This window comes from Sminthopsis crassicaudata, chromosome 2 (assembly GCF_048593235.1).
Source record: "Sminthopsis crassicaudata isolate SCR6 chromosome 2, ASM4859323v1, whole genome shotgun sequence".
Classification (NCBI taxonomy): domain Eukaryota; kingdom Metazoa; phylum Chordata; class Mammalia; order Dasyuromorphia; family Dasyuridae; genus Sminthopsis; species Sminthopsis crassicaudata.
The window spans coordinates 295,390,670-295,416,547 of NC_133618.1; the positions used below are offsets into that span (position 1 = coordinate 295,390,670).

General features: G+C 32.8%; 1 protein-coding gene across 9 annotated transcripts in view; it reads left to right on the plus strand.

The window, feature by feature from the left end:
• Positions 1 to 25,878, plus strand: part of EML5 (EMAP like 5) — a 212,495-nt gene that overhangs the window by 40,634 nt on the left and 145,983 nt on the right. For all 9 annotated transcript variants that reach the window (XR_012486446.1, XR_012486445.1, XR_012486447.1 and 6 more), the window contains exons 7-10: positions 4,732 to 4,933; positions 9,608 to 9,745; positions 20,792 to 21,048; positions 22,256 to 22,468. Coding sequence is in view for 5 of the 9 variants with exons in the window: in XM_074289782.1 (XP_074145883.1) it covers positions 4,732 to 4,933; positions 9,608 to 9,745; positions 20,792 to 21,048; positions 22,256 to 22,468 (810 nt within the window). In the remaining 4 variants the exon portion in view is untranslated. The remainder of the gene's footprint in view (positions 1 to 4,731; positions 4,934 to 9,607; positions 9,746 to 20,791; positions 21,049 to 22,255; positions 22,469 to 25,878) is intronic.

Here is a 25,878-nt window from a genome sequence, read left to right on the forward strand (position 1 = left end):
TAGTTTGCAAACTTAATTGATTTCATTTGAGATCAGGTTTTTTGCTGTAATGTTTCTAGTTTGATTGTGTTTTGAAAAAACTATTCTGTGCAAATAATAAAGCTTGTAGAAACTTTTATCAGGAATCTACATTTATTAAAACATTTTATTCCTTACAAGCAAGGTAATGGATAAGCTAAGGTAAACCCTTGTCTTGAAAACATTGGAAAAAAGCAGTGTAGCGATATATCAATCATATCAAGTGAACGCCTATAAATAAAATAAATACACATTTAAAAAAGACTGGAGAGGTAGCTTTTCTTAAAAAATGATTGGACAAAGTGTATTTCAGTCTTTTTTTTTATTTGAACTTAATCATATTTTTAGAATTGTTTTTAAGTTATATCCTTGTATAAATTAAGGCCTTGTAGGCCTTTTTATAGGGTATCAATTTCATTAAAATTTAGTTCCTTAAACTGTAGTCAGTAATTGGAAATTATTTCCTCTTTTCTAATTTTAAAAACTGTTGCAATAAAAGAATGCTTCTTACTCTTATGTAAATGGAAAAGTAATCAGTAAGTAGTTATTGAATTTTGATACTGTCCAAAGCATTGTGCTAAGTACTCGGTAAAATAACATGTCTTCAAAGAACTTAGTCTTATTAAAAAGGCAGAATATAAAAATGTATCAAGGGGGAGGTGACAATTTAAGATAAATAACAATTTAGTGCAGGAAATATGAATTGGCACATAATTGTCAGATTAATGATGTAGTGCTCTGCAAAGACTTCATAAACTCTTTTAAGGGTTAGACTAAATAAAGAAAAGAGAAATTGGCGTTTGTGTCTCTAATTGATTTCTCAAAACAGCTAGGTGCCTTAGATAAAATGCTGATCTGAAGTTAGAAAGATCCATCCTCCTGAGTTCAAATCTAGTCTCAGACTCTAAGCAAGTCACTTAGCCCAGTTTACCTCAGTTTTCTCATTAGTCAAATGAGCTGGAAGAGAAAATGGCAAACCACTCCGGTATCTCTGCCAAGACAACTCCAAATTTTTGGTTATTTACTGAAATCTCCCATACCTCTCCCGTCACATTCCCCATCTTGAGGTCTTCTGCGAAAATTGAGGCAATTGAGCTCTCTTTCCTTTTCTTTTCATCCCCCAACCTTTCTTGGATATTATTACCCCCTTCTTTTTCTTTCCTTCAATCTCTTGACATAGATTGCAAACTCAGTCTTTTGCAATCTTCTATCTCTTCTTGTTTCCTAGTTCCTTCTCTGCCACCTTGAGACATGCCCAAATATCCTCTATTCTTAAAGAATCTTTACTAGACCTTACCACCTTCTTAAGTTATCATCCTATTTGTCTCCTTTTTCTTAGCTAAAATCTTTTTTTTTAATTTAATTTTTTATTTTATAATTATAACCTTTTTTTGATAGTACATATGCATGGGTAATTTTTTACAACATTATCCCTTGCACTTACTTCTGTTCTGATTTTTGCCTTCCTTCCATGCACCCCTTCCCCTAGATGGCAGGCAGTCTTATACATGTTAAATGTTGTTATAATATATCCTAGATAAAATGTATGTGTGCAGAACCGAATTTCTTGTTGCACAGGAAGAATTGGATTCGGAAGGTAAAAATAACCTGGGAAGAAAAACAAAAATGAAAACATTTTACACTCGTTTCCCAGTGTTCCTTCTCTGGGTGTAGCTGATTCTGTCCATCATTGATCAATTGAAACTGAATTAAACCTTTTCTTTGTTGAAGATATCCACTTCTATCAGAATACATCCTCAAATAGTATTGTTGTTGAAGTGTTTAATCTCAGCTAAACTCTTTAAAAAAAAAAACTATTTATACTCATTGCTTGCTCAATTTTTTTACAGTATGTATAGAAATTATCTGTGTATTTCTAGGTAATAGTAAAGTTGCTTATTGGTTCTACAATGAGTTTTTGGAACTGTTGTTGCCATTTCCATCATTTATCTTATCCTTATCACTTAACTGAAACTGCTATTCTTAAAGTTATCCATCATTCTTTAATTAGCAATAAGGCATCTCTCCTCAATTGTCATCCTTCTTGACTTGCTGCATTTGACACTATTGACTGGTCTCTCTTCCATGCTTTATTTTTTCCACTACTCTCTCTTAATTCTCTTCCTGTCCTTCCATCTATTCTTATAATTACTACTTTAGTTCAGGCCCTTATATTCACTCATCTACATCATCGCAATGGCTTTCTAATTAATTGATCTTCCTCCTTCAAGTCTCCTAATTCCAGTATGTGGTGCAGATTTGACCATGTTTCTGTGTTTATCAGTGAATTCCACTGATTTCCTCCCATCCTGAGAATAAAATATGAATTCCACTAGAGATTTTTAAACTGAGGTTCATGAACATTTTTTAAAAATTTAATATTTTGATAAATGTATTTCATCATAATTGAATTCTTTTGTAATTCTTTCTATTTTGTTTTATCTTTTTAAATGAGACATTATCCATAGACTTTACCACTCTGCCAAAAAGATCCATAACTGATTTAGCCTTGAAAAACTATTCATAATTTGGTCACAAACTTATCTTTCTTTTGTGTATATTATTCACCCTTCTACTCTTTGAGGTAGCCAAATTTCCATATGCAATCGATATTCTATTATCTCTGTTACCTTTGCACTCTCTTTCCTCCATGCCTAGAATTCAATCTCCTTATCTTTTCCTTCTAAAATCTTTCTCTTCATTTAAGAGCAGCTCAAGCACGACTTTCCAAATGAAGCATTTCCTCATGCTTACAAATATTAAAGTCTCTCTTCCTAAATTACCTTGTATTTAACTACAGTGTATATTAATTCTCTCTTTATATATTTTTCTTCCCTTTTCCTGTTTACTGTCAGCTTCTTGTGAGTAGATATTGTTACATTTATTTCATATTGTTTGTTTTATTTGTTGTATTTATATCCCAGTTGTATTTGTATCTCAGAACCTAGCACAGTATCTGACATGTAAGTATTTTTAAAATACTTGTTTATTGATTGTCACTAATACCTGTAAATCAATGTAAAACTATATCTTATTAAAACAAATTTTACAAATTCAAGATCATTTACTTGGTCTCTATAGATGAAATTCTATATAATCATATTTCGTGGTTACTTTCTAACCACATCTTAATACTTATTCAGTTGATTTTTTAAAATCTAGATTCAAGACTTGATATTTCACTTTATTAAATTTCACATGATTAGTAATTAATTTAGCAGATTTCATAAAGTGTCCACTCTGAAAGATACTTGAGAATACAGTTTCTATTGCCAGTGTTCACTTTGGGGGTTATGGGAAAGGTATTAAAAGGGCACAGTATATAAGTAAATAAAGATACAAGATAAAATAGACGTGATGGGTAAAGGAGAATTTTAGCAATTCAAGAAAGAGATAAAGCACATTCTAAGTGTAATACATTAGAAATAAAAAGATAAAAAACACTTTTTGTTTTCAAGGAGCTAGGAAAGTGTACAAGGAAAATTCAGAGATACAATGCATTTGCATCCCAGGATACATAAGAAAAGTTCAGACAGATAATACATAGTATATATGACATATAAAAATGTACAAAAATGTGTTCTAGTGGCAAATTCACAAAAGGCTGATCTTAGTCAAAATTTCAATTAAATTTTTTCTTATTGTTCTCCAACTTTTCTATTTTTATTCTTATTACTTTAAAATTTTGTTTAGGAGTATTACATATCTAATAATTTGCCAAGTCTTGTTACTCCTACCTCTACTCTTCTTTTCATGCATTTTTCTTCTGCCTTCTCTAATTGGTTTCCTTGCTTTTTGTCACTTCTCTACAGCCTCTCCTGCATAGTAGACCATATTCAAAATGCTTTAGTTGGCCATTGTTATTTCTAAGACAAATTCAAATTTCTTTGGCATTTAAAATCTTTTGCATCCTGATTCCAGCTTATCTTTCTTGACTAATTTAATGTTATTCCTTCTCTCATGCTCTCTTTTCCAATCAAACTGGCCTATTTGCTGTTACTATATGTGATATTCTATTTCCTATTGACATGCTTTTGCATATCTAGAATATTCTCACTCTTTCTGCCCAACAAATCCTGGTTCCTTTTAAAATTTAGCTCAAGTACAATCACTCACATGAAGTCTTTCCTGATCATGCTAGTTGTTTTTAATGCTACCTCCACTCAAATTATATATTTATATTTACTTTGTCCATATTTTGAATTCTTTTGTGTATTCATCTTGTCTTAATGAATTTAAACTCCTTGAGAACAGAAATTTTCATTTTTGTCTTTGTTTTCCCAGCATATAGCACAATGCTATATTGTTTGATTTTTTAAAAATTGAATTGAGATGAATATTTTCCTAAGTATTGTGCTATAAAGTTATTCATTCCTTTTTCCATCATCAGAACTACTCATTCTCATCCTTTGTGTCTTTTCATTTAGCTGTCAGAAAGAAAATTACTTAATAAACTGATTTATACCCAATTGTAAATGATAGTAGCTTAATTTGTTTCTTTTTCCAGCGGTCTTTGCATTATAAGAGAAGATGCTTAAAAAGGTAAAACTTTAACCCAAAGAAATAAATCTCTGTTGTTAAAAATTCAGATAGAATAACATGTCCTTGTTTGGTAGGGAGAATAGATTTTCCTGTTGGATTTCAAATCATATTATGTAGGCAATCCCCAACTCCACCTATATATAGTATGACATTTATTTTATTTTTCACTAGGTTTGTCTGTCAGGAGTGTTTGTTGGCGTGGAGATCATATCCTAGTTGGAACACAAGATAGTGAAATTTTTGAAATTGTGGTGCATGAACGAAATAAGCCTTTCCTCATTATGCAGGGACACTGTGAAGGTGAACTTTGGGCCTTGGCAGTGCACCCAACTAAGCCTCTGGCTATGACTGGAAGTGATGATCGGTCAGTCAGGTAAACAAATTATAAATTATTTGTACAGTTATCTTTTGGTTAGTTTTTGTGAATTTTCACAGAATTCCAACATTACTGAGTTATGTCAATGATTTATATTTGACATATATACAGACACTGATAAAAATGGACAATTTTGAAAGATATAAGTGGTAGGCTCTTTCTGATTTCGAGCATTAGAGAGAGCATGAACAAGGGTCAAATAAGATGAGTAAGCATGGCTGGAGTGTTATCAGCACTGTTGGAATGGAAGCTTCCAAATCAAAGGGCATAGATCCACTTTAATATTTGAGCATTGAGTAGTAATTAATAGCAATAAGCATATAAATGTAATCTGATTGAGTCAGTAGTAGTCCTGTGAAATCAACCTCTGGTTATGGCAATAAATTTAGTTATCTCCTAATATTTGCATATAAATTATTCTGCCATTCACTGTCAATTTGAGTTTTGGATTTGATTGAATATGTTCACAACTCTTTCTAAAACTTTATGTACAGAACTAGATGTAGCCTTTACCTCTTTAGTTTATTGGACTCTACCTACTGTGCTCACACTATTTCATAGGCATTGGCACCAGGATCGTGTTAACATGGATCTTTAGTGCTTTCATGGACCCTGTTTTGTTCTTACTAGCCAACCCCTAAGCTACCAAGAGACTCATTGCCTCTACTCCCCTTGCCTTAACTCTTTACTCTTCAGAAAAGAATAAAGGCTTTTCCTTTGTCTCTTATAGTGCATCTTTTAACTTTCTAGGTGGTTAAAATAAGAAGAAAGGGGAAAATTACCTAGGTTCTTGATTTTTTTTTCTTTTTTTCCCCCTATAAAATGACTGAGTTTTTTTTTGTTGGATTTATCTATGATTTCTTTTAAGTATGCAAGCAAACTCAATTTTTTTTTTTACTTAGACTCTGTGCCCTTCGCTTTTCTGGAAGCACTGCTAATGGTGGATATAAGTAAAGGTCCAGTCTGATTTGATCTAGATGCTAAGTCAGGCTCAAGATTTCTAGGTGAAGTGCAATTGCATTGGAAAGCCATTAATTAATTAAGCCACCTTTCTAGAATCTGCCGCCCAGCCTCAGTTTTTAATTCAGATTGTCTTTTTTTGACCCATGACACTTTAGTAAATGAGTACCCTAGACCTTAAGCTTGCTCTTTAAAAATCTTGCAATTAGAGATATAATCAGAAACAAAATCACAGCATAGTTTTCTCTTACGAATTTTTCCAACCTAGAAAGCTCAAAAATAGGGTCATAGAGTAATTAAAGCTAATGAAAAAGACAAAAATATTAAGGTAGAAGTCTCATGCAACAATATTGACATCTGTCATACTTTTGAAGATCCTACTGTGTGAGAGTATTTCAAAACAATGCCCATCACTGCCAGAGCAACCTCACAGGTTTGTTTTAAGAGCAAACTAATGTGGACTTTTTTGTCCCCTATGCTCCAAGCAGAGATACTATTAAAATTCTTTTCCTATATCACCCTATAAGAGATAGAGGGTACTTATTCTTCCAAGTCTCCCTAAGGAGAGTATGTATAGCAGCTGGCGAAAGTGGCAGGTGATGCAGGGGTTCAGATTCAGCTAGAGAAGAAAGTTATCTTCCATTTAATTGCTATCAGTCTTTTTACCATAGAGTGTATTAGAGGCAAGGATCTAACTCACTCTTAATATCTCCCAAGTGGGGAAAATTAAAGATGTCAACCTCAAGAAGTTTGTGAAGCAGTGAAAATGAAAAAAAAAAGCCAAAAATGAGTCAGGAAACCCAAAAAAACCTACTAGAAGTATAAGAAAAGAACTGAAAGGTAAACAGTGCTAGAGAAAGACTTAAGTATAAACCTGTTTCTCAATCTGATGAACCAGCGAAGAGTCTCATAAAGACATGAAAAAATGAGCAGAATTAAAACTCTGTAGTAGAAATACAGATTTCTTAAAGATCATGGAACTGCATGAAACACCAGAGTGACTCCAAATAGAAATAAAATGTATAAAAGAAGGCATTTGGTTGTAAATCAGACCTCTCAATAAAGAACTAAAGAAAAAAATAGGTTGCAGAATTTAGAACATGTGATGGAGACTCTCTATGAAAGCAGATACTAAAGGAGAAAGACTTATTTAGAACTCAAAAAATACAAGTGTCAGCAAGAGAATAAAAATGAATAAATTTAAAAGAAACTAAAGAACAAATAAATCATATCCAAACTGAAATGAACTGATCTTGAAGACAGGATGGTGGTGCCCTTGACAATAATTGGGAAATTCAACAGTTTTGAACATGTTGGGCTTGAGAAGCCTGTGGAAAATTTCTGTCTTCCAGAAATTACTACATTTTGAAAGGAGACAAGTACTTAAATAAATATAAACAATAAATACATAGTATTAGCTAAAAATAGTTTTGGAAGATGATCACTATTTGAGATATTAAAAGAGACTTCATGTAAAAGGTGGGAGTTGAAATCTGCATCTTGAGGGAAGAAGGGAATTTTGTGAGAGGGGTATGAGGAGGAAGTGCATTATGGATATGGACTATGGGCAGTGCAAAGACACAGAGTGGGAAAGTGGAGTATTTTACATGAGACATAAAACTGTTTTTGTTCAGAATTCAGCATATGAGAGGGAAGGTAATGAGCAATGAAATTGGAGAGAAAGGAGACCAAGTTGCAAAGGACTTTCAAAGCCAAAATCCTAGAGACAAAAGGGAGCTGCTCCAGATCTCTCAATAAAGAGAGACTAGACTAGAAGAATGATGACATAGTCATCAGATGTGTGCTTTAAAAAAGTCCCTTTGACAGTGGTTTGTAGGATGTGCAGTCATGGAGAGAGTTGAGAATGAGAGACCAATGAGAAAGCCTTTACAATGATTTGGATGAGAGATGTCGAGGGCCTGGACTAAAGTGATAGTTTGGGTTTAGATAGAAGCAGTTAGATCAGAAGATAGTGCAGAGGAGCAGTGAAAACTTGGCAGCTGGTTGGATATCTGAAGTGAGTGAGAATCAGGAATCAGGACCCGCTGAGGGTTTGAGACTGGACTAGTGGTGGTACCTCCCACAGAAGTGGGAAGCCTTTGAAGAGAGGAAAGTTAGAATAGGAATGGTGATGAATTCTGTTGTAGATGTGTGTGTGTGTGTGTGTGTGTGTGTGTGTGTGTGTGTGTGTGTGTCTTTGAGCTGTCTCTTTGGACATCCAGTGTGAATTTTCAGTAGATAGTTGATGGGAAGGGTCTGAATCTTGAGTGAGAGACTGACACTGCTTGTGTGTTATTATTGTGAATTATTTTTATCAAAATGACAAACCCATGAAGGCTACTAAGGTCACCAATGGGGAGAAGAGAAAGAGGTTCAAGATAGAGCCTGTGAGAACACTCCAAGTCAGGAAGCATGAGAGTGAGTGGGTAGAAAAGTAGGGAAATCCTCTGGAAAAAAATAGCGGGGCAAAACCCAGAGAGAAGAAAGTATCCGAGGAAGGGTGTGGTGAGCTGCTGCAGCAGGGGTGAGAAGGATGAGAATGGAAAGAAGACTCTTTATGCAGCCCAAGGTCCCACCAGCTTATTGGGCCCACATGACCCTGAAGCTTATGCAACAATTCTAAAACGACCAGATCTTTCTCACACACCAGCTGCTTCCTAGGGTCAGCTCCTCAATTCAGTGTCTGCACTTCACAATTTTTTCTGCCCTGTCCAGATCTCTTGAACTTTTCTTTACCCTTAGGTTGTTGATTGATGTTTCATTCTTTTCAAGTCTTGTCCCTATCATGTGGATTTCTGTGATTCTGTATTTGTTATAGAAAAAAGAATAGCGTTAAGTACTAATAGTCCTGCCAGTATATTGCTGCTAGCTGTGTTCCTCCTCCTTAATCTTAAATCCATGTTCAAAAATGGAACTACCTCTACTCTTGGGGTGTGTCAGATAATACACAATGAGCCTATTAAGCAAGCTCAATGAAGAAAAACCACCTCCTGGTCATTGACCCGGCTGGTTTAAACCAGGTTTTAGCCTGCCCCCCTTTATCAGGAATTTTGCAGTTAGGCTCGTTTTTATTTCTGAAAGCTTGATGGTCTGTGGTGTTATCTTCTATCACCTTGAAACTGAAACATCTTGTGGAAACCTAACTATCAAGAGTCATGATATTTAAAAAAAAAAAAAAAAAAAAAAAAACAACCCAAAAACCCAAGAAGAAAAAGAAATCATTGAAAATTGTTTAATGAATTTTCATTAATACTTGTATGTTTGCATAAAACATCAGACACTATTGTGCAGTAGTGCCATGCTGCCTTAGACTATTAAATCTAGCCAAATACATATTAAACTGTCAATATGTAATACACAAAAAGTTTGTGGTCATGTATTAGTCTTAAATCATACTTTCATGAGATGGCACCATCATTTATGTGAGCTTTAAATATAAAAATTTCAGTTAAAATAGAAAATTTCAACTTACTAATTTATTATAAATACTTAGGACCAAGTGAGTGTAGTAATGTTATTTTAAAGGAACTGATTGCAGTTCCTTAATCAGTTGTTTTAAATGTGCTTCTAGCAGAGAAGAGTTTAATTATGATTTTATGAATCTTATTTAAAAAAAGATTCCATTGCTAACTAATATAGTTATTTGTTAAATGTTATATTAATTTCTTTATTTAGATGTTTGTATTTTAGTTAATTGAATATTTCTTGTAGGATATGGAGCCTGATAGATCATGCATTAATAGCAAGATGTAATATGGAGGAACCAATTCGTTGTGCAGCTGTTAGTACAGATGGAATTCATCTTGCCCTTGGAATGAAGGATGGTTCTTTGACTGTACTTCGAGTAAGGTATGTCACTTAAGTTAGATAATTATATAAAACTTTCTAACAGTTTAAAATTAGAATTAACTTTATTGAATGTTAAAAAAAAAAAACCTTAGCTTTTAAGTAAGTCATAAACTTAAACTGAATGTTATTCTTTTTTTGTGTTTATAATAGCAAAGTAAGTAAAACATTGTATGATAGTACTGATTTTCACTCAGCCAATTTTTCTGCCCTGGAAAAGAAAAGCAAACTTTTGTATTATAAACTCAGGAAGGATGTTTGGCATTCCTATATGACTATGTGTATGTTTTATATGATAATTATGTTTATCTATGCTTTCTGTTTAACCTAACCAATGGTGTTTGGATGTTTCTCTTATTGGTCACTTATATGTAATAGAATATTAAGATAGTCAGAAAGTGGTTATATCTAACAATATTTCATTTAGCTTGTTAAAAATTTTATGTTTTCTGACCAGACACATTTCTACCCAGTGAAGCTAAGCTCATGTTTATAGTTTCAAACACATATATTGTTTGTTGCTACTCCTATCATTTCACTGAAAACTTAACCAGAACTATTTATTGGCCTGATGTATGCTTGCCATTTGACTAAAAGTATAAGGTGCTAAAGAACAGATTTTGGACGGATGGTCATAGTATGCCAGGACAACTAGATCATAAAATTAACTAAATCAGTCACTTAACTTCTGTTTGCCCTAATCTGCTCTGGTATCTTTTCTAAAAAATAAAATATTTCTTTATTTTAATAAGATTAATGTCTTTTCTTGAATTCTAGCTAGCACTGAGTAACAGTCAGAAAACAAAATAACTTGGTAAATAGTATCCAGTTGACAGTTGCTTCTGTATTTTTGTCAAGAAAACCCAACGGACAGTGTGGTCCATAGGAATTAATTAGCTATGCTAGCTATCTCAGTGGGTTGTTGTGATCAAATGAGAAAACAGATATGAAGTGCTTTGTAACTATTTAAATATAAATTATCATTACTTCACTATTATTTTTATTCATCGATCTTCTAAAAATTTTTTATATTATTCTGCTTTTTGCTTATCATGAGTCCCACAAGTTGATTACTTATAATAAGCAGTGTTTCCTTTTATTTATCTTGTCTTAACCCATAAATCTTCAAGCAAATACCTCAAGTGAGAGAGGGAATATATCTCATTTTGTCTGATGTTTATTGATTTCTAAAAAAAAAAAAAAAAAAAAAAAATTGAGTTGGTGAAACAAAATCCAGCCTTTTAGGCCTCTTCTTTAATTAATGTCTTCTACACGTGTATAAATTATCTAAGGTCCTTCAAGGCATATGATCCAAAGACTTATTTACTGTTTACTGATCTGCTGAGTTTTGATGTTAAGGTTTAAAATAGTGAGAAATATCTACGGTATATGCTGTTGTCATGAAAAAGATTCTGTTGCAGTCTCCATGACAGAACGAGGTGCTAGTGTGAAAAAAGAAACTTTCTAAAGTTTCACAGGTGACATTGTTCTAATTATATCAAGTCCCAGAACACTATAATACATCTCTACTGAAATCCAATGCATTGTGAAAGAGATTGGTGTAAAACCATCTTCACTTAAAAAATAAATAATGTGCTATGACATGCAGCCAGATAGTTAGCCATTCAAAGTAATCCAGTAACATTGTCAAAGACATATATACATAAAACTTTTTTGCTATACCTTAAATTTCAATACAGACTTACCTGATCATGGCTGCTTTTTGCTTTCTATCTACTTTCTATGTAGAGCTGGAGTCATAGAGTATAGTGTTCTTTAAATAATCTTTGTGGGAATGGATACAGAATGGCTAGCAAAATCATAGACTGGAACATAACCAATCATATGATTCCAGGGAAGGAGAAAAGAGGCATGAAAGAGGGAAGACCTAAAAAATGTAAGACTTTCCATAATGAATCTGACCAGTAGTCTTTTCAGACTTTGTATATCTGTATACATATATATGTGTAAACACACTAAAGTCTTCTAGTATTTCATTGTGGTGTAGTGGTGTCTTGGATTCTTGAAGATTATGACAGTGAAACCTAAACTTTAAACAGCTTTATTAAGGTGTAAAGGCTTCAAATTGCGGCCCTGTGGTGAATGGTACATCTCTTATTTGATGATTAGATTAGATAGATAGCTGAATGTGTCAAGCATTAGCTAAGTGTAGGCTATATAATTGCAAGTAAAAAAGATAAAATATTCTCTTTTTAAATAACTTTTTATTTTCAATATATGCAAAGATAGTTTTCAACATTCACCCTTGCAAAACCTTGTGTTCCAAATTTTTCTCCCTCCTCCATGGACAATAAATAATTCTATATATGTTTTTTTTTAATTCTATATATGTTAAACATGAGCAATTCTTCTATACATATTTCCACATTTATTATGCTGCACAAGAAAAGTCAAATCAAAAAGAAAAAAATAAGAGAAAACAAAAAGCAAGCAAACAGCATTATAAAAGATTAAAAATACTGTGTTGTGAAACACACATGGTTCCTACAGTCTTCTCTCTGGATTCAGATGGGTCTCCATGACAAGTCTATTGGAATTGGTCTGAATAACCTCATTGTTGAAAAGAGCCATATCTAGCACAGTTAATCATCATGTAATCTTGTGGTTCTTTTGGTTCTACTCACTTCACTCAGCATCAGTTCATATAAGTCTCTCCAGGCCTCTCTGAAATCATCCTGCTGATCATTTCTTACAGAACAACAATATTCTATAATATTAATATATTATAACTTGTTAAATCATTCTCCAACTGATGGGCATCCACTTTCTTGCCACTACAAAAAGGGCTGCCACAAACGTTTTTGCACATGTGAGTCCCTTTCCCTCCTTTAAGATCTCTTTGGAATATAAGCCCAGTAGAAACACTACTGGGTCAAATGATATACACAGTTTGATAGCTCTTTGGGCATAGTTCCAAATCGTTCTCCAGAATTTTTGAACCAATTCACAACTCTATGAACAATGTATTAATGTCCCAGTTTCCCACCTCCCCTCCAACATTCATCATAATCTTTTTCTGTCATCTTAGCCAATCTGAGAGGTATGTAGTGTTACCTCAGAGTTGTCTTAATGTCCTTTCTCTGATCAGCAGTGTATTAGAGCCTTTTATATAAGAGATGGTTTTAATTTCTTCAAAACAAACTATTCTCAAGGAGCACATATTTTTAATTGGGGAGGGTAGCAGACAAAAGAGAGCTAGAAGGCAGGTATCGGGTGGAGAGCAGCGAACTATACTGGAGAAGATGGTAAATCTAGAGAATTGTGAGTGTAACTTGTAGAAAATGCATGGATGGCCTGACCACTCCATCAGATAGTGATTCCAGGCAGGAACTTAACCAATTAGAAGACATGACTGCAGGAATAGTGGCATCACTAAGATAAGAAGGAGGAGGAGTTTTAAAAAGTCCAGGAAATCAAACATGGAAGTAGGGGAGAAATCAGCATGAATGTGACTGAACTCCTGGAGATCATCATCCAAACTCTATTGTCCATTCTTCATGACCTGATTTCTCATTCCCATCCTCTTCAACTCCTCTACCCCAAAGTTTTGACCAAATATTACCAGTTCTTCCACTGTGCCGTTTCCCTTTCTTTAATCTGCTTCTCTCCCACTCATTGCTAGCTCTTATTAAAAAAAAACAAAAACCAAAAAAAACCCAAAAACCTGGCTTTTCCCTGATGACAGCCTCTCTAGCCATTCTTCTAGTACTGATTGTTCTTTCACTCATTCTCTTTGGCTCATTGATAGAGGTGGAGACGTTGTTGCATACTGCCCTCTAGTCTTTCCCCTTCTATCATTTCTCTTCTTTTGAAATTTAAGCTATTTATAGCCAATCATAATTCTAGTAGCCATTTTCTATAGACCTGCAAGGCATTCCCTTTCCTTCTGCAGCAAATTTGATATCTGGCTTACAATTTCTTTCTCCTCCCTAACTCTTGCCCTCACAATAGGAATCTTCAATATTAATATCAATTTTCCCCTGAGCATGCTAACCATTTATTTCCTCAATCTCTTCACTTGCCACAAACTACTCCTCCACTGACTTCAACCACACTTGAAATTGATCATATCCTTGATCTTGCTATTACCTACTAATGTACCACCTCCATCTTCAAGAGTTCAAGAAATTCCTTTAACCAGCCATAATCCATTGGCTTTTAACCTTTCTTTTTGTCTTCTCTTATATAACTCTATTCTTCAATCACATTGTGACCCCCAATCTCTTTAACTATCATTTCTTTCCCAGGATCTCTTCTCTATATTGGCCACTCTTTCCTTTCCTCCTAATTCAACTCTATACTATCCTCCTCTCTTGAATCCTTAATGCCCTTATTATTTGATTAATTACACCCAGCTAAGCCTCAAGGATTACACCCACCATTCACTCCTACACATATGTTGCCAAATGAAGATTGAGAAAATTACACAATTATTCTAACTAGTTTCACTATAAACTTCACTATACCTTCAATTGCTACTCGGTACTACCACTGTATGTCTCTTATCAGCACACTGTCTCATTATCCATTACAGCTCTTCTAAACCTTTTCATCCCTTTTCAAATATCTCATAACTCCCCTTTCCCTTATGCCTTACAATCTGGCTTCCAATTTTCTTGTTCCGTTGAAATGACTTTCTTTAAAGTTATTAATAATCTTTTAGTTAATAAAGCCAGTATTTTTTCCAATTCTTATTTTCCTTGACTTCTCTGTAGCTTTTCATGCTGATGATGCTGCTGTCCTTTTTGGTATTCTCTTCTCTCTAGATTTTTGGGACACTAGCTACGTTCTCCTTCTACCTCTCTTGACTGTTCTTCTGTCTCTTTTGTTGAATCTTCCTCCTGATTACTTTTTTTAAACTTGGGTGTCCCTCAAGGTTCTATCTTAAGCCTCTTAACATTTTTCCTCTGCTTCACTTGGTGATCTCATCAGTTCTTATGGATTTAATATGCTTAAGACTCTTGAACTATTTTCTGTGCTGCCTTCTAGCTTCATATTTCCATCTGCCTTACAGATATCTACTGGATATCTAGTTCAAGATATCTGAAACTTAACCTGTTCAAAACAGAAAGTTATCTTTAATCCTGAGTTCTCCTCCCATCTTTCTGTAGAGGGCAGCACCACCCTCCCAGTCCCCTAGGTTCACAAGCTAGGAATTTTCCTAGATTCCTCACTAAATCTCTTTCCCTAACCCCATCCAAGTTATTGCCAAGGCCTGCCAATTTCACCTTTTTGACATCCCTTGAATGTACCTCTTTATCTCTTCTCAGAGGGCCACCATTTTAGTGCAAGCTTTCCTTTCTTCATTCCTTGATTATTGCACAACTCTGTGGGTGAGTCTACCTGTCCCAAGTCTCTCCTCACTCTAATTCATCCTCATTTAACTATACAGTGATCAGATCAATCTAATTTTCACTGATTGGCCAGTAATAGTCCCAGCCCAAGCCTCAGTTGCTCATTGTTTAAGTTTTGATGTTTCAGAGTGAGTGCAAATAGCACTTGTTTGTGTTCTGCTCAGAAATTCTGAAGATCTTCCCCTCCAAGATTGATTCATTTTATAAAGGCAAACTAAGTCATCTTTTGCCTCACTTCCTATGTAGCCTTTAATTATAACAAGGGTGTTGTCTTACACAAACAGACCCGGAAACATGTCTTAGCTTAAAAATTGCCAAGGTCTCCCCCTGCAATCACTGATCGGGGCAATCACCAGTTGTCTTGATGTATAGTTTGCTACTGGACTTCAAATGTCTGGAGGAGAGAGTGAATCTGACTTCACACATCTTTGTGTCACTTAAATATAGGTCACTTGCAAGTTGAGACATTACCCTTCTGATGGCATTGGTTTTTTAGAACAAAGGACAAAACAACAACAACAAAGTCATTTTTTTGAAGCACAGGTCCAACTCTCAGAACAAACTGTAGTGGTTTGCCTCCAGGAGCAAATCCAAAAAGCTGTTTGCCATTCAGAATCCTTTATAACCACTCCCTATTGTCTTTGCAGACTTCTCACACTTTACCACTGAACATAAGCTCTTCATCTAGTGGCAATGGCCTCCTAGTTGTTCCACACACAATTCGTTTCATCTCTCAGCTCTGAGTATTCTCTTTGGCTGTCTCACATGCCTGGAACGCTTTTCTTCTTTCACCTCCCTGCTCACCTCTTAGCTTCTTTTAAGTTCCATCTAAAAATTTCACCCTCTACAGAATGCCTTTCCATACAACTCCTCTTAATTTTTTCTCTTAATTATTTCCTGTTTATCTTGTGTATAGCTTATTTCATATGTATTTATTTGCCTGTGATCTTCCTCAGTAAATTGTAAGCTTCTTAAAGTCAAGGCCTTTCTTTCTTTTGATCAGATACTTCTTGATTATGGTTGTGTGAGGGATGTAGAAGACCCTTACCAAAATGACTACTCGGAGATCACTCAGTAGAAGGCAGAAAAGTTGTTTTTTGAAAAATCTCTGGAGGATGAGCCATCCCACCATGAGATAAGAAAGAGAAAGCTCTCGGTAGGAGGGCTAAAGAAGTAGTAAAGATACATAGCTTTTATACAAGAGATTACATCACAAGTAAGAGAGCATTGAGAAGGGGAGGGGGAGGCATCTAATTGGTTGTTGCTGTTCGGAGAGATTGGAATGGAAGGTTTCTGTTCATAAGTTGGGGAGCATTGAGAAATAGGTGTCCTCTCCTCTAATTGAATGTTAAACATTGATGCCAAAGACAGATTAGAACTGAATGCTTTGTTTCCCTGATTCCGAGAGGAATCATCAGTCAGACCTTCAAACTTCAGATTACTGAGCTGACATCATTTAAACCAATAGTTTTAAATATTGATAACATTTAACAAGGATAAATGTCATCATTTCTGGTTAAGTAAATATATCTAAATTTTAAGTAAATATTGGCTTGCATACACTGTACTTATGTAGGTCACAGAGACATAGAAATAATAAAAAAAAAAATACAGAAAAAGAATTTAAACATTCCTGTAAGTTCTTCACTTTATCTCTCCATTCCCCACAGTTGTTTTGTGCAGAGTAACTAAAGAGCTATAAAAAGAGAGGCATCTCTGGAGTGAGAGGTTAACTTGTGAGAAAATAGAAAAGATGAAGTATGTAGAGGTCAGCCAGCTGGTTGGTTTCCAAATGATAATTTTTTTTTGTCCCTAGAAACTCTTGAAGCTTCTTTTAAGTTATGCATGAGTTTAGATCTGCATCCATAGAGGGCATAAATACATTGAGTTTTCTACTACATGATGATCAACAAATGTATATTAAGATAGTTATATTAGTACAGAGAATACTCATGCTTAATCACAGCCTGGGCTTACTAAAATATGGAAGAATTATAAAACAAAACAAAACATAGTTCTTGCCCCCAAGGAACTAACAGTCTAGCAGAAAAATTAAGATTTTATGTCAAAAACTACAATCATATTTAGAGGCTATTTCAGAAGTTTACATTTGTTTTGTGTTTGTTAAAGGATGTAAATATCAATTCTCCCAAGATTGAGGAGGAAATGTAAGGTATTATTTCTGTTTTCTATTTATTTGTGTTTTGTTAAAAGATAAACTTGTACTGGAACTTGATTAAAAAATGTCATGAAAATTCAGAGAGAAAAGTGGTCAGCAGTGTCAGCTTTTGTTGAGAGGTGGGGAAAAGATTAGAACTGAGAAAAGGCTATCACATTTGACAATTAAGAGATTATTGGTAACTTTATTTTGGCCAGTTTCTTACTTTATTTCTTTCTCTCTACCTCCACTTCCCAAGACAGCAAGCAGTTTGATATAGGCAAAAAACAGTCATTTTAAACATATTTCATATTAGTCATGTTGTAAAAGAAAAATAAGAACAAAAGGGAAAAACCAGGATGAAGAAAAAACAAAAGTAAAAATACATACTTAGATCTATATTCAATTTTCATAGTTCTCTCTCTAGATTTGGATGGTATTTTCTATCCCAAGTCTATTGGAATTGTCTTCGATTAGTTTATTGCTGAGAAAGACTAAGTCTGTCACAGTTGAGTCTCACACAATCTTGCTGTTACTGTGTTCAGTGTTCTCCTAGTTCTGCTTACTTCATTCAGCATCAGTTCATATAAGTCTTTCCAGGCCTCTCTGAAATCAATCTGCTCATCCTTTATATAACAATAATATTCCATTACATTCATATTTTACTTCTTATTTAGCCGTTCCCCAGTTGATGGGTAGCCACTGAATTTCCAGTTCCTTGCTGCCATGAAAAGAGTGGTTACAAACATTTTTTGCACATGTAGATCCTTTCCCCTCTTTTCTGATCTCTTTGGGATTTAGACCCAATAGTGACGCTTGCTGCTGGGTCAAAGAGTATGCTTGATTTCATAGCCCTCTGGACATAGTTCCAAATTGTTCTTAAGAATGGTTGAATTGGTTCACAACTCTATTAATAACTTTGGAGAGAGCAATTTCATTGAAACAATAAGATTGCAAGTTGCGTTGCAAAAAGTTAAGAAGTAAGTGAGAAGGGAGAGGAAGTAGGATCAATAAAGTTATGATGAATAAATGAGTTAATGATAAAAATAGTAAAAATAAAAGCTAATGACATTAGGAGATGTAAGAGTTTAGTGAGGATTTTTAAAGATAGGAAAAATAGGTGTGTTGGTAGATAGTAGAGAAGTAGCTAGTAGCTATGGATGTTAAAATTTATTAAGATAGTGATGATTGTAGGGAACAGTCAACTGGAAAAGACAACTGTTTGAGATCAAGGTAGAAATAGAAAAAAGGTCACATTTCATTAAAAACTTAAAAAAAAAAAGAGAGAGAATGAGAGGACAACATAAGTCATGATGTTTGTGTCCTGTCATAATTTTTATTATTTTAATTAGAATTGTTATATTTACTGATAAAAGTATCCTAATCATTTTAGGAGTAGGATTCTTTTGTAGCAACTTTTACCAGTCTTTTCCTTCAGTTATCTTAATTCTGCCCCTGAACCTGTTTTCATTTATTTATTTCAACTAATGTTAATGAGGTTAATGATAATGATAGGGAGGACAGGGAGATATACAAAGATAAGATATAGTCTTGATAGTCTTGTGAGAGAGGTAAAATATAAACATAGAGAAATATGAGATGTGTAAGAGAATAAAATACCCATGAGATTGGATTCTAGCCAGGAAAGTCATGGATAACTTTATAGAAATGAATGTCATTTTAGCTAGGCATTGAAAAATATTAAGATTTCTATAAACAAATATCATAGAAGATATGGAACAGGATGAACAAAGGTATAGATCATGTTAGCCTAGGATAAATTTGAGGAATAGCAAATAGAACAGTGATTGGAATATAGAATATATTGTATATGAAGGGAGAACAGAAGGAAACAAAATTTGAGTGATAGGTTGGAGCTACATTATGGAAGGTCTTAAATGGCAGGTCAAGGAGTTGAACCACCTTACTTGAACTATTCTAGATTCAGGCTCGTTCGTATTTTGTTCAAGTGTAGGATAATGCTTTACATATGTTTTCTTTTTATATATGTTTTATTTTATTTAAATATTTATAAATACTTATTTATTTTTAAAATTTTATTTCTATTTATATATGTATTCTATTTTATTCTTTTTGTGATAATTAATGTTGACCATTTTTTAACCTAAGAGTTTAATGGCAATGTTCAATCCTAACAAGTTGAAAATGCATTTTATTTTCTAAATTATTTATAAATATATTAGCACATACCCTTTATTTCTTCTCTAAGCTATGCTTTAAATCTTCTTTCCCCATCTCATGGTGATTTGACATCTTTTTAAAAGTTCCCCATGCTGTGAAATATTGTCAGACTCTTCCTGAAATTTTAAAGTGTCTCATTCTTGCCCATGTACTTATTTGCCCTTTTTAAAAAATTATAGATGATATATTTCCCTTTACAAAAATTATTCAGTTTCTTCACTGATATGTTATATCTGAAATGTTCAGTGATGCTACTCTTTATTTTAGATTCCACCAGATAATCTACTATGAAAAGAATATTTACTCATCTGTAGTACTGAGAGAGGACACAGTCAGAGTAGGAGGAGTAAAGCACAAGCGTAATAGCACTAAAGAAGGTTGAGGTGTCAGTGAGACAAGTCCAAAATCAGGCATGTGAAAGTATCCCCTTCCTAATTTGTCATATCAGGTATTCTTTGCATAGCTGTTAATCTATTTCCATAGCTGTTAATACTTTTTTGAGTTTATATAGGATAATAAGCTATATAAAATGTTAATTTTTGTTAACAGGATAGCACACAATTGTGGGTAGAAAATAAAGGTGATAATTCAAAGTATAGTGTATAAAAGATATAGTTTGAAATATGTAAAGGTATAATTACTATCTTTGAGGAACTTGTATATCTGAGGTGAAGTGATCTATAAATACAAAAAAATTCCATGCTATGTAAAAGAAACAGGAAAAACTTTCATGACATAACTGCAGCACACATGCATACATTTATATCTGTGCATATGTATACATATATGTGTGCATGCATACACATATGAAGCAATACATGCCTTTTAAAATGTTACTATAGATTTGCTTTTCATTTTTGTCTTTGCTATGGAGAATTATGCATATAATTTTAAAATTTGGTATTTTGAAATCATAGTATTTATAGTAAGATATAATATTTATGTGAGAACTATAAAATAATCTACATATTTTAATTTATTAAAATTTTACTTTTTTATTCCTTCTCTTTGTTTACAAGTGCCTGTTTAGTAAGATGCTAGAATGTTTATTGAATATCTTTATTTTTAAAACTGCAAAATATACACTGAATTGTATATATTATTATTATTATATGTGTATATATTATTATGTATTAAATGTCTATTTCTGTGTTAACTCTGTTCAATTGTCATTTTTAGTTAATTTTTTTTTTTTTTACCATTTTCACTATAACCTCATTTTCATATTTCATTAGATACAAATTTGAAAATTCAGGCAACACTAGAGTGCCTTGCTCTTTTGTGTGTGTGGCAAATTTTCTTTCTCTCCTACAGAGATATGACAGAAGTGGTTCATATTAAAGATAGAAAGGAAGCTATTCATGAATTAAAATATTCACCAGATGGAACTTTCCTTGCTGTTGGATCAAATGACAGCTCAGTTGATATTTATGGAGTTGTCCAGCGGTACAAAAAAGTTGGAGAATGTGTTGGATCTCTTAGTTTCATTACTCATTTGGATTGGTCTTCAGACAGTAGATATTTACAGACCAATGATGGAAGTGGAAAAAGACTATTTTATAGGATGCCAAGTAAGGTTTTTTTTTTAATACACTATATATATGTCACAAAGATTTTATGCAATGTTCACAAAATTTTTAAAATTTGTTATCAAAAAGATAACATAACCAATATTTATTTTTGTGGTTTAATAAAACCACATTGTCTTTGGAGTCTGATTACAGACTAAATTACAATGAAAGGCAGTTGTAAAACTGAAAGAAACCTTATAATTCATTTAGTTTAGTTCACTCATTTCACAGATGAAGGTACCTTAGGATCCCTTTGGCAATTAATTAACTAAATCTTTGAATAAAATCCAAAATGAACTTACTTTATAATTAATTCAATTGTACAATGAATGTCATTATAGCAGAATTCCACTGTATTTTGGATAGGATTGTAAAATGCTTTTCTTATCTGATATGAATTAAATGATGAAAATTTGATTCAATGTATTCAATTGAAAAAATGGATCGAGCTTGGTAAACTTCATAAAGGGTAATTTGAAAATAAGCATAACTTATAGTGCAAATTTAAATAAATTTAAGTAATATGAACATGCTTTTTTACAAAAGTTAAATAGAAATAAAGTATAATTATTGTCTGTAATTGGCTAGCTTAGTATAATAGTTAAGTAAACTAGTCCTTATAATATAATGAATTTTTTATGTTATATTTTACACGGTATTTTTCACTGACAACTTATATACAAAGAAAATCTGAATTTATGGACAGGGTCCATAAAAATCTCTTGCCTTTAAGTTGATTTTTAACATCACCTACTTTAATTTATTAGCTTTTAATTTTGATTGTTTTCCTTGAATCTTTTTTTTTTTTTTTTTTTTTTTTTTTTTAAAGCTCATCTCCTGTGTTCCCTTTTTTGAGCTCCCGAGTTACTACTGGCCTAGCTCTTCCTTTTCTTCATGAGTCAATCTAATACAGTTTTATGCGCTCCAGTTCTAATAGTGGTTAGTTTTGCTTTCCATGGTAGCCTTGACTACCCTGTGAATAGTTGAGTTTTTGTAAGTAAGAACTGGAAATGGCTGTGTTATCTTCTTTTAGTTATTTCATGTCTTAAACTATCAGCACTTCCTTCTTCCAAAAATGCATAATCATACTTTTAGATTTTTCACTCTAACAGGTGGGAAGATTCATAGCATTTAAGGTTAGACTAGATAAGGGGGGGAAGCAATTAAAGTGAATTTTTAAAATGAAAATAATTTGATTTAATTTTAGGTGGAAAAGAAGTGACAAATAAAGAAGAAATGAAAGGTGTTCAGTGGGCTTCATGGACTTGTGTTTCAGGCCTTGAGGTTAATGGAATTTGGCCTAAGTATTCTGATATCAATGATATAAATTCTGTAGATGGAAATTTTATTGGCCAAGTTTTAGTTACAGCTGATGACTATGGAATTATAAAACTATTCCGATATCCTTGTTTAAGAAAAGGTACCTTTTATTAAATATCCTGTCTGTTATTGTTAAATACTGTTATATACTGTTAAATTCTTTCATGAAATTGAAAGTAATGTTAATATAAGACTTTTCAGCCATTTTTGAAAATGTTTTTGATTACTTTTTTTTTAAGTAAGAAAAGTAAATATTATCCTTGAACAAAATTAGAATGTTAAAACTGGAGTTATTTTAATATAAGAAAACCATTTTTCATATGTTGGACTCTATAGGAAATTTTCTTCCCGCAAATTTCATTAGGATGAGAAATAAGGAATGTATATCTATACTCTTGGTGACAGGAAATCAATCTTTTAGTATTTATCTCTTAACTTGAAAATGCATAATCCATGTGAGTATATATTGATAAATTACTGCATTTCTCTTATGAATTTGTATATTTGTTCATCATGTATTAATTTAACAAAGAGTTTTCAAGTACCTACTATACATAAGGTGCATGTGAAAATCATAACATAATTGAATTTGAGCCAGACTTCCAAATTTGCCATTTTAGGATGGTACTCTACTACATTACTCTATATATTGTATTAGAATCCATTTTCTCTTAATTTTATGTTATATTCTTTAGTGACACAAATAGAGGAAATAAACATTTGATATTTATCTGTTTTAGAGTATATACTCATGTAGCAGTATACTAAATTAGCTTTTATCATGGACACAAGTCTTTAGAAAATTGAGCTCAGAACTAAATGAAATTGGTTAACTATTCTAAAATTAATTCATCAAATATGTATTTAACTCCTACTGTATAAAGTTTCCACCACTAAAGTTTCACATCATTTTTCATGTTTGTGTTGAAATAACCCTGAATTTTTGAAGAAAATGCCAGTAGAATTTAAAGTCCGACAGATCTTACCAATCTTGAGAGACTTTGAAATTAGGCAACCTTTTCAATTTTATGTCTCTGAAATTAGGCTTATTTCAAGAGAGAACAGTCTCCCTGTTGATTAAAAAAGTGATCAATTTTTCATCTACAGTTACTTTTAAGGATCATCTGCTAAGTAAGGTTGTAGTTTGTGTAATTAAGGCAGTGTGAACACTGTTGAAATCATAGATTATTGAAATAGGTAGATAAGCATGCAAGGGTTAGAAGATACAAAGAATAATCAGATTCAGACCTGATCTTTTAAAATATTCAGAGGGTAAGATTTAAAATGATCTTTAGTAGCTACCACAAAATAGAATATAAGTTCATAGGAAAGGTATAAATTAAAATGTTAGTAAGAAATCCAAGAAGAGAAAGATTAGTTCAGAGGGAGTAAGTCATGAAAGGCTTCAAAAGCAAATTGGTATTTGATGTGTTCCTTGAAGCATGGGTAGAATTTCAACAGACAGAATTCAGCAAAGCGATTTTTTTGGGAAGAGATAAATTTAATGCTGGGAAAGATAGGTGTAAGTGAGAGATTTTCTTGTATTTTCTACAGCTTATTATCTTTAGGTAGTGAAGGCAGAAATGGCTACAATGCATTTTACAAAACTAAAAAACAAAGTTATGTAAGGTCCAAGCTGAAGGTCATTTATCACAGAGGAGAACATGGAAAAGTTCATGGAAGAGGCAACATTTGGATTGTGTTTTGAAGGATAGATAGAAATTTGGCAGTCATCGAGTGGAGAAAACAGTACCAGGAAAGATATTGTGTATAATGTGATCAAAAAGATGGAGACGAGCAAATTTAGGGGATTTTCACGATGTAGAAAAACAGACTGGTTTGTCAGAAGCAAATAGCAGTGATGGAGAGAAAAATGAAACGAGTCTGGAAATTTAGAGTGGCATCAAATGATAGAAGCTTTTGAATGTTAAATAGAGGAGTTTGAGCTTTTTTGCCAAGGGCCATTTAGATATTTGTATCATTTGTGGGCCATACAAAATGATCAACTTATAGAATTCAAGCAGCGGAGGTTACTGTACCTAGTTGTCACCTCATCATTGCTTGTGGTTGCCTTGGCAAATGATTTTGCTAGCTTTAACCAGCTCGCAGGGCAGGTGTCACCCACCCCTGTGCTAAGTGATATAGGCAGTCTGGGAATGATAGAAAATCTCTGAAGATGTTTAAGCAGAAGAGTACCATGATCAGAATATTGCATAAGGAAAACAAAGATGACAGTAATGTGAAGGATAATTTGGAGGAAAAGCAAAAGCACACTTCCCCTTTTAGTGCCTATTACTATAGCTTCTGGGCAGGGGAAATGAAGATTAGTATTAGGGTAGTGAAAGTGAAGATATGCTAGTGGAAGTTTATTAATGAAGTTTATTATTATAAGCAAACACTCTAAGGAAGAGAAATGTTGTGTGTGTCCTTTTTGTACCATTTTAATAAAAGTTTAATTTGAAGGGCAGGAATATATTTGCTTTGAGACATTTATATTTTAAGTAATATACTTTCTCAGTGATAGATATTATGGTTAGGTATAGATAGAAGGATAGGTACATTAAAGAACATTGAGATAAAACCACTACTAATTTAGCAATTAGTCAAATTATTTTAAAACTCAAAGTTTATTTAGCCTATTTGCAGAACTATTGTACAATGCCATTTATATTGGTAGATATGATTTTAAATTGTCATGATAATCTAAAATTCTATGTTTAAGAAAACTTAGCATTTGAGGGTTTTTTTCCTTCCAGGGCATCATCACATTCACTTAACTAGGGGAAAAAACCCTGTAGAAATGAATGAGAAATTTTACCTTATTGTACAAGTCATCAATCTTAGATAAATAAGGGAAATGAGTTCTATACTTAATGGCTATATGATTAACTTAACTAAATTCACATTAAGAATAATACTTAGATTTTACTTTTTTTCAAATAATTGCATAAGGGAATATGTGATACAATAAAATTTAAATGAACTGGAAAACCTAATAACCAAACCTTTATCCAGATTTTTCTCTGTTAAATTTTTATGAGAACACATAGAAGATGATAGTATTAGGGACTTGGTTATCTGAAAACCAGAAAATTTTCAGTATTTATCCTGAGTCAATGTAAATTTATCTTAATGTCATATACTCTCTGCATTTTGCTACTCTATAGCTATAATCAATCATTATGTGGATACTGAGGCAAGAATCCATAAAAAAGTTTGCTATACTAAGAAAAATAGAATAATATTCTATTTGCTATATACAAATTAAAATAGAAAAATTTTAGTGAGAATTAAAAGAAAAAATTCTGTTTAATTTTTAATCCCCAAATTTTACATAAAAATAATCTGCTTCTCTTCCAATTCCTATTTTTAGCTAATTGACATTTAACTATAAATTTTAAGAAGAAATTTATATTAGTTCCATAATATGAAATGCATTTAAAAAATTAGAAGAAAGTATAATAACAATATCAATAGTTATATAGTTCGTTATGGTTTTCAAAGCACGTG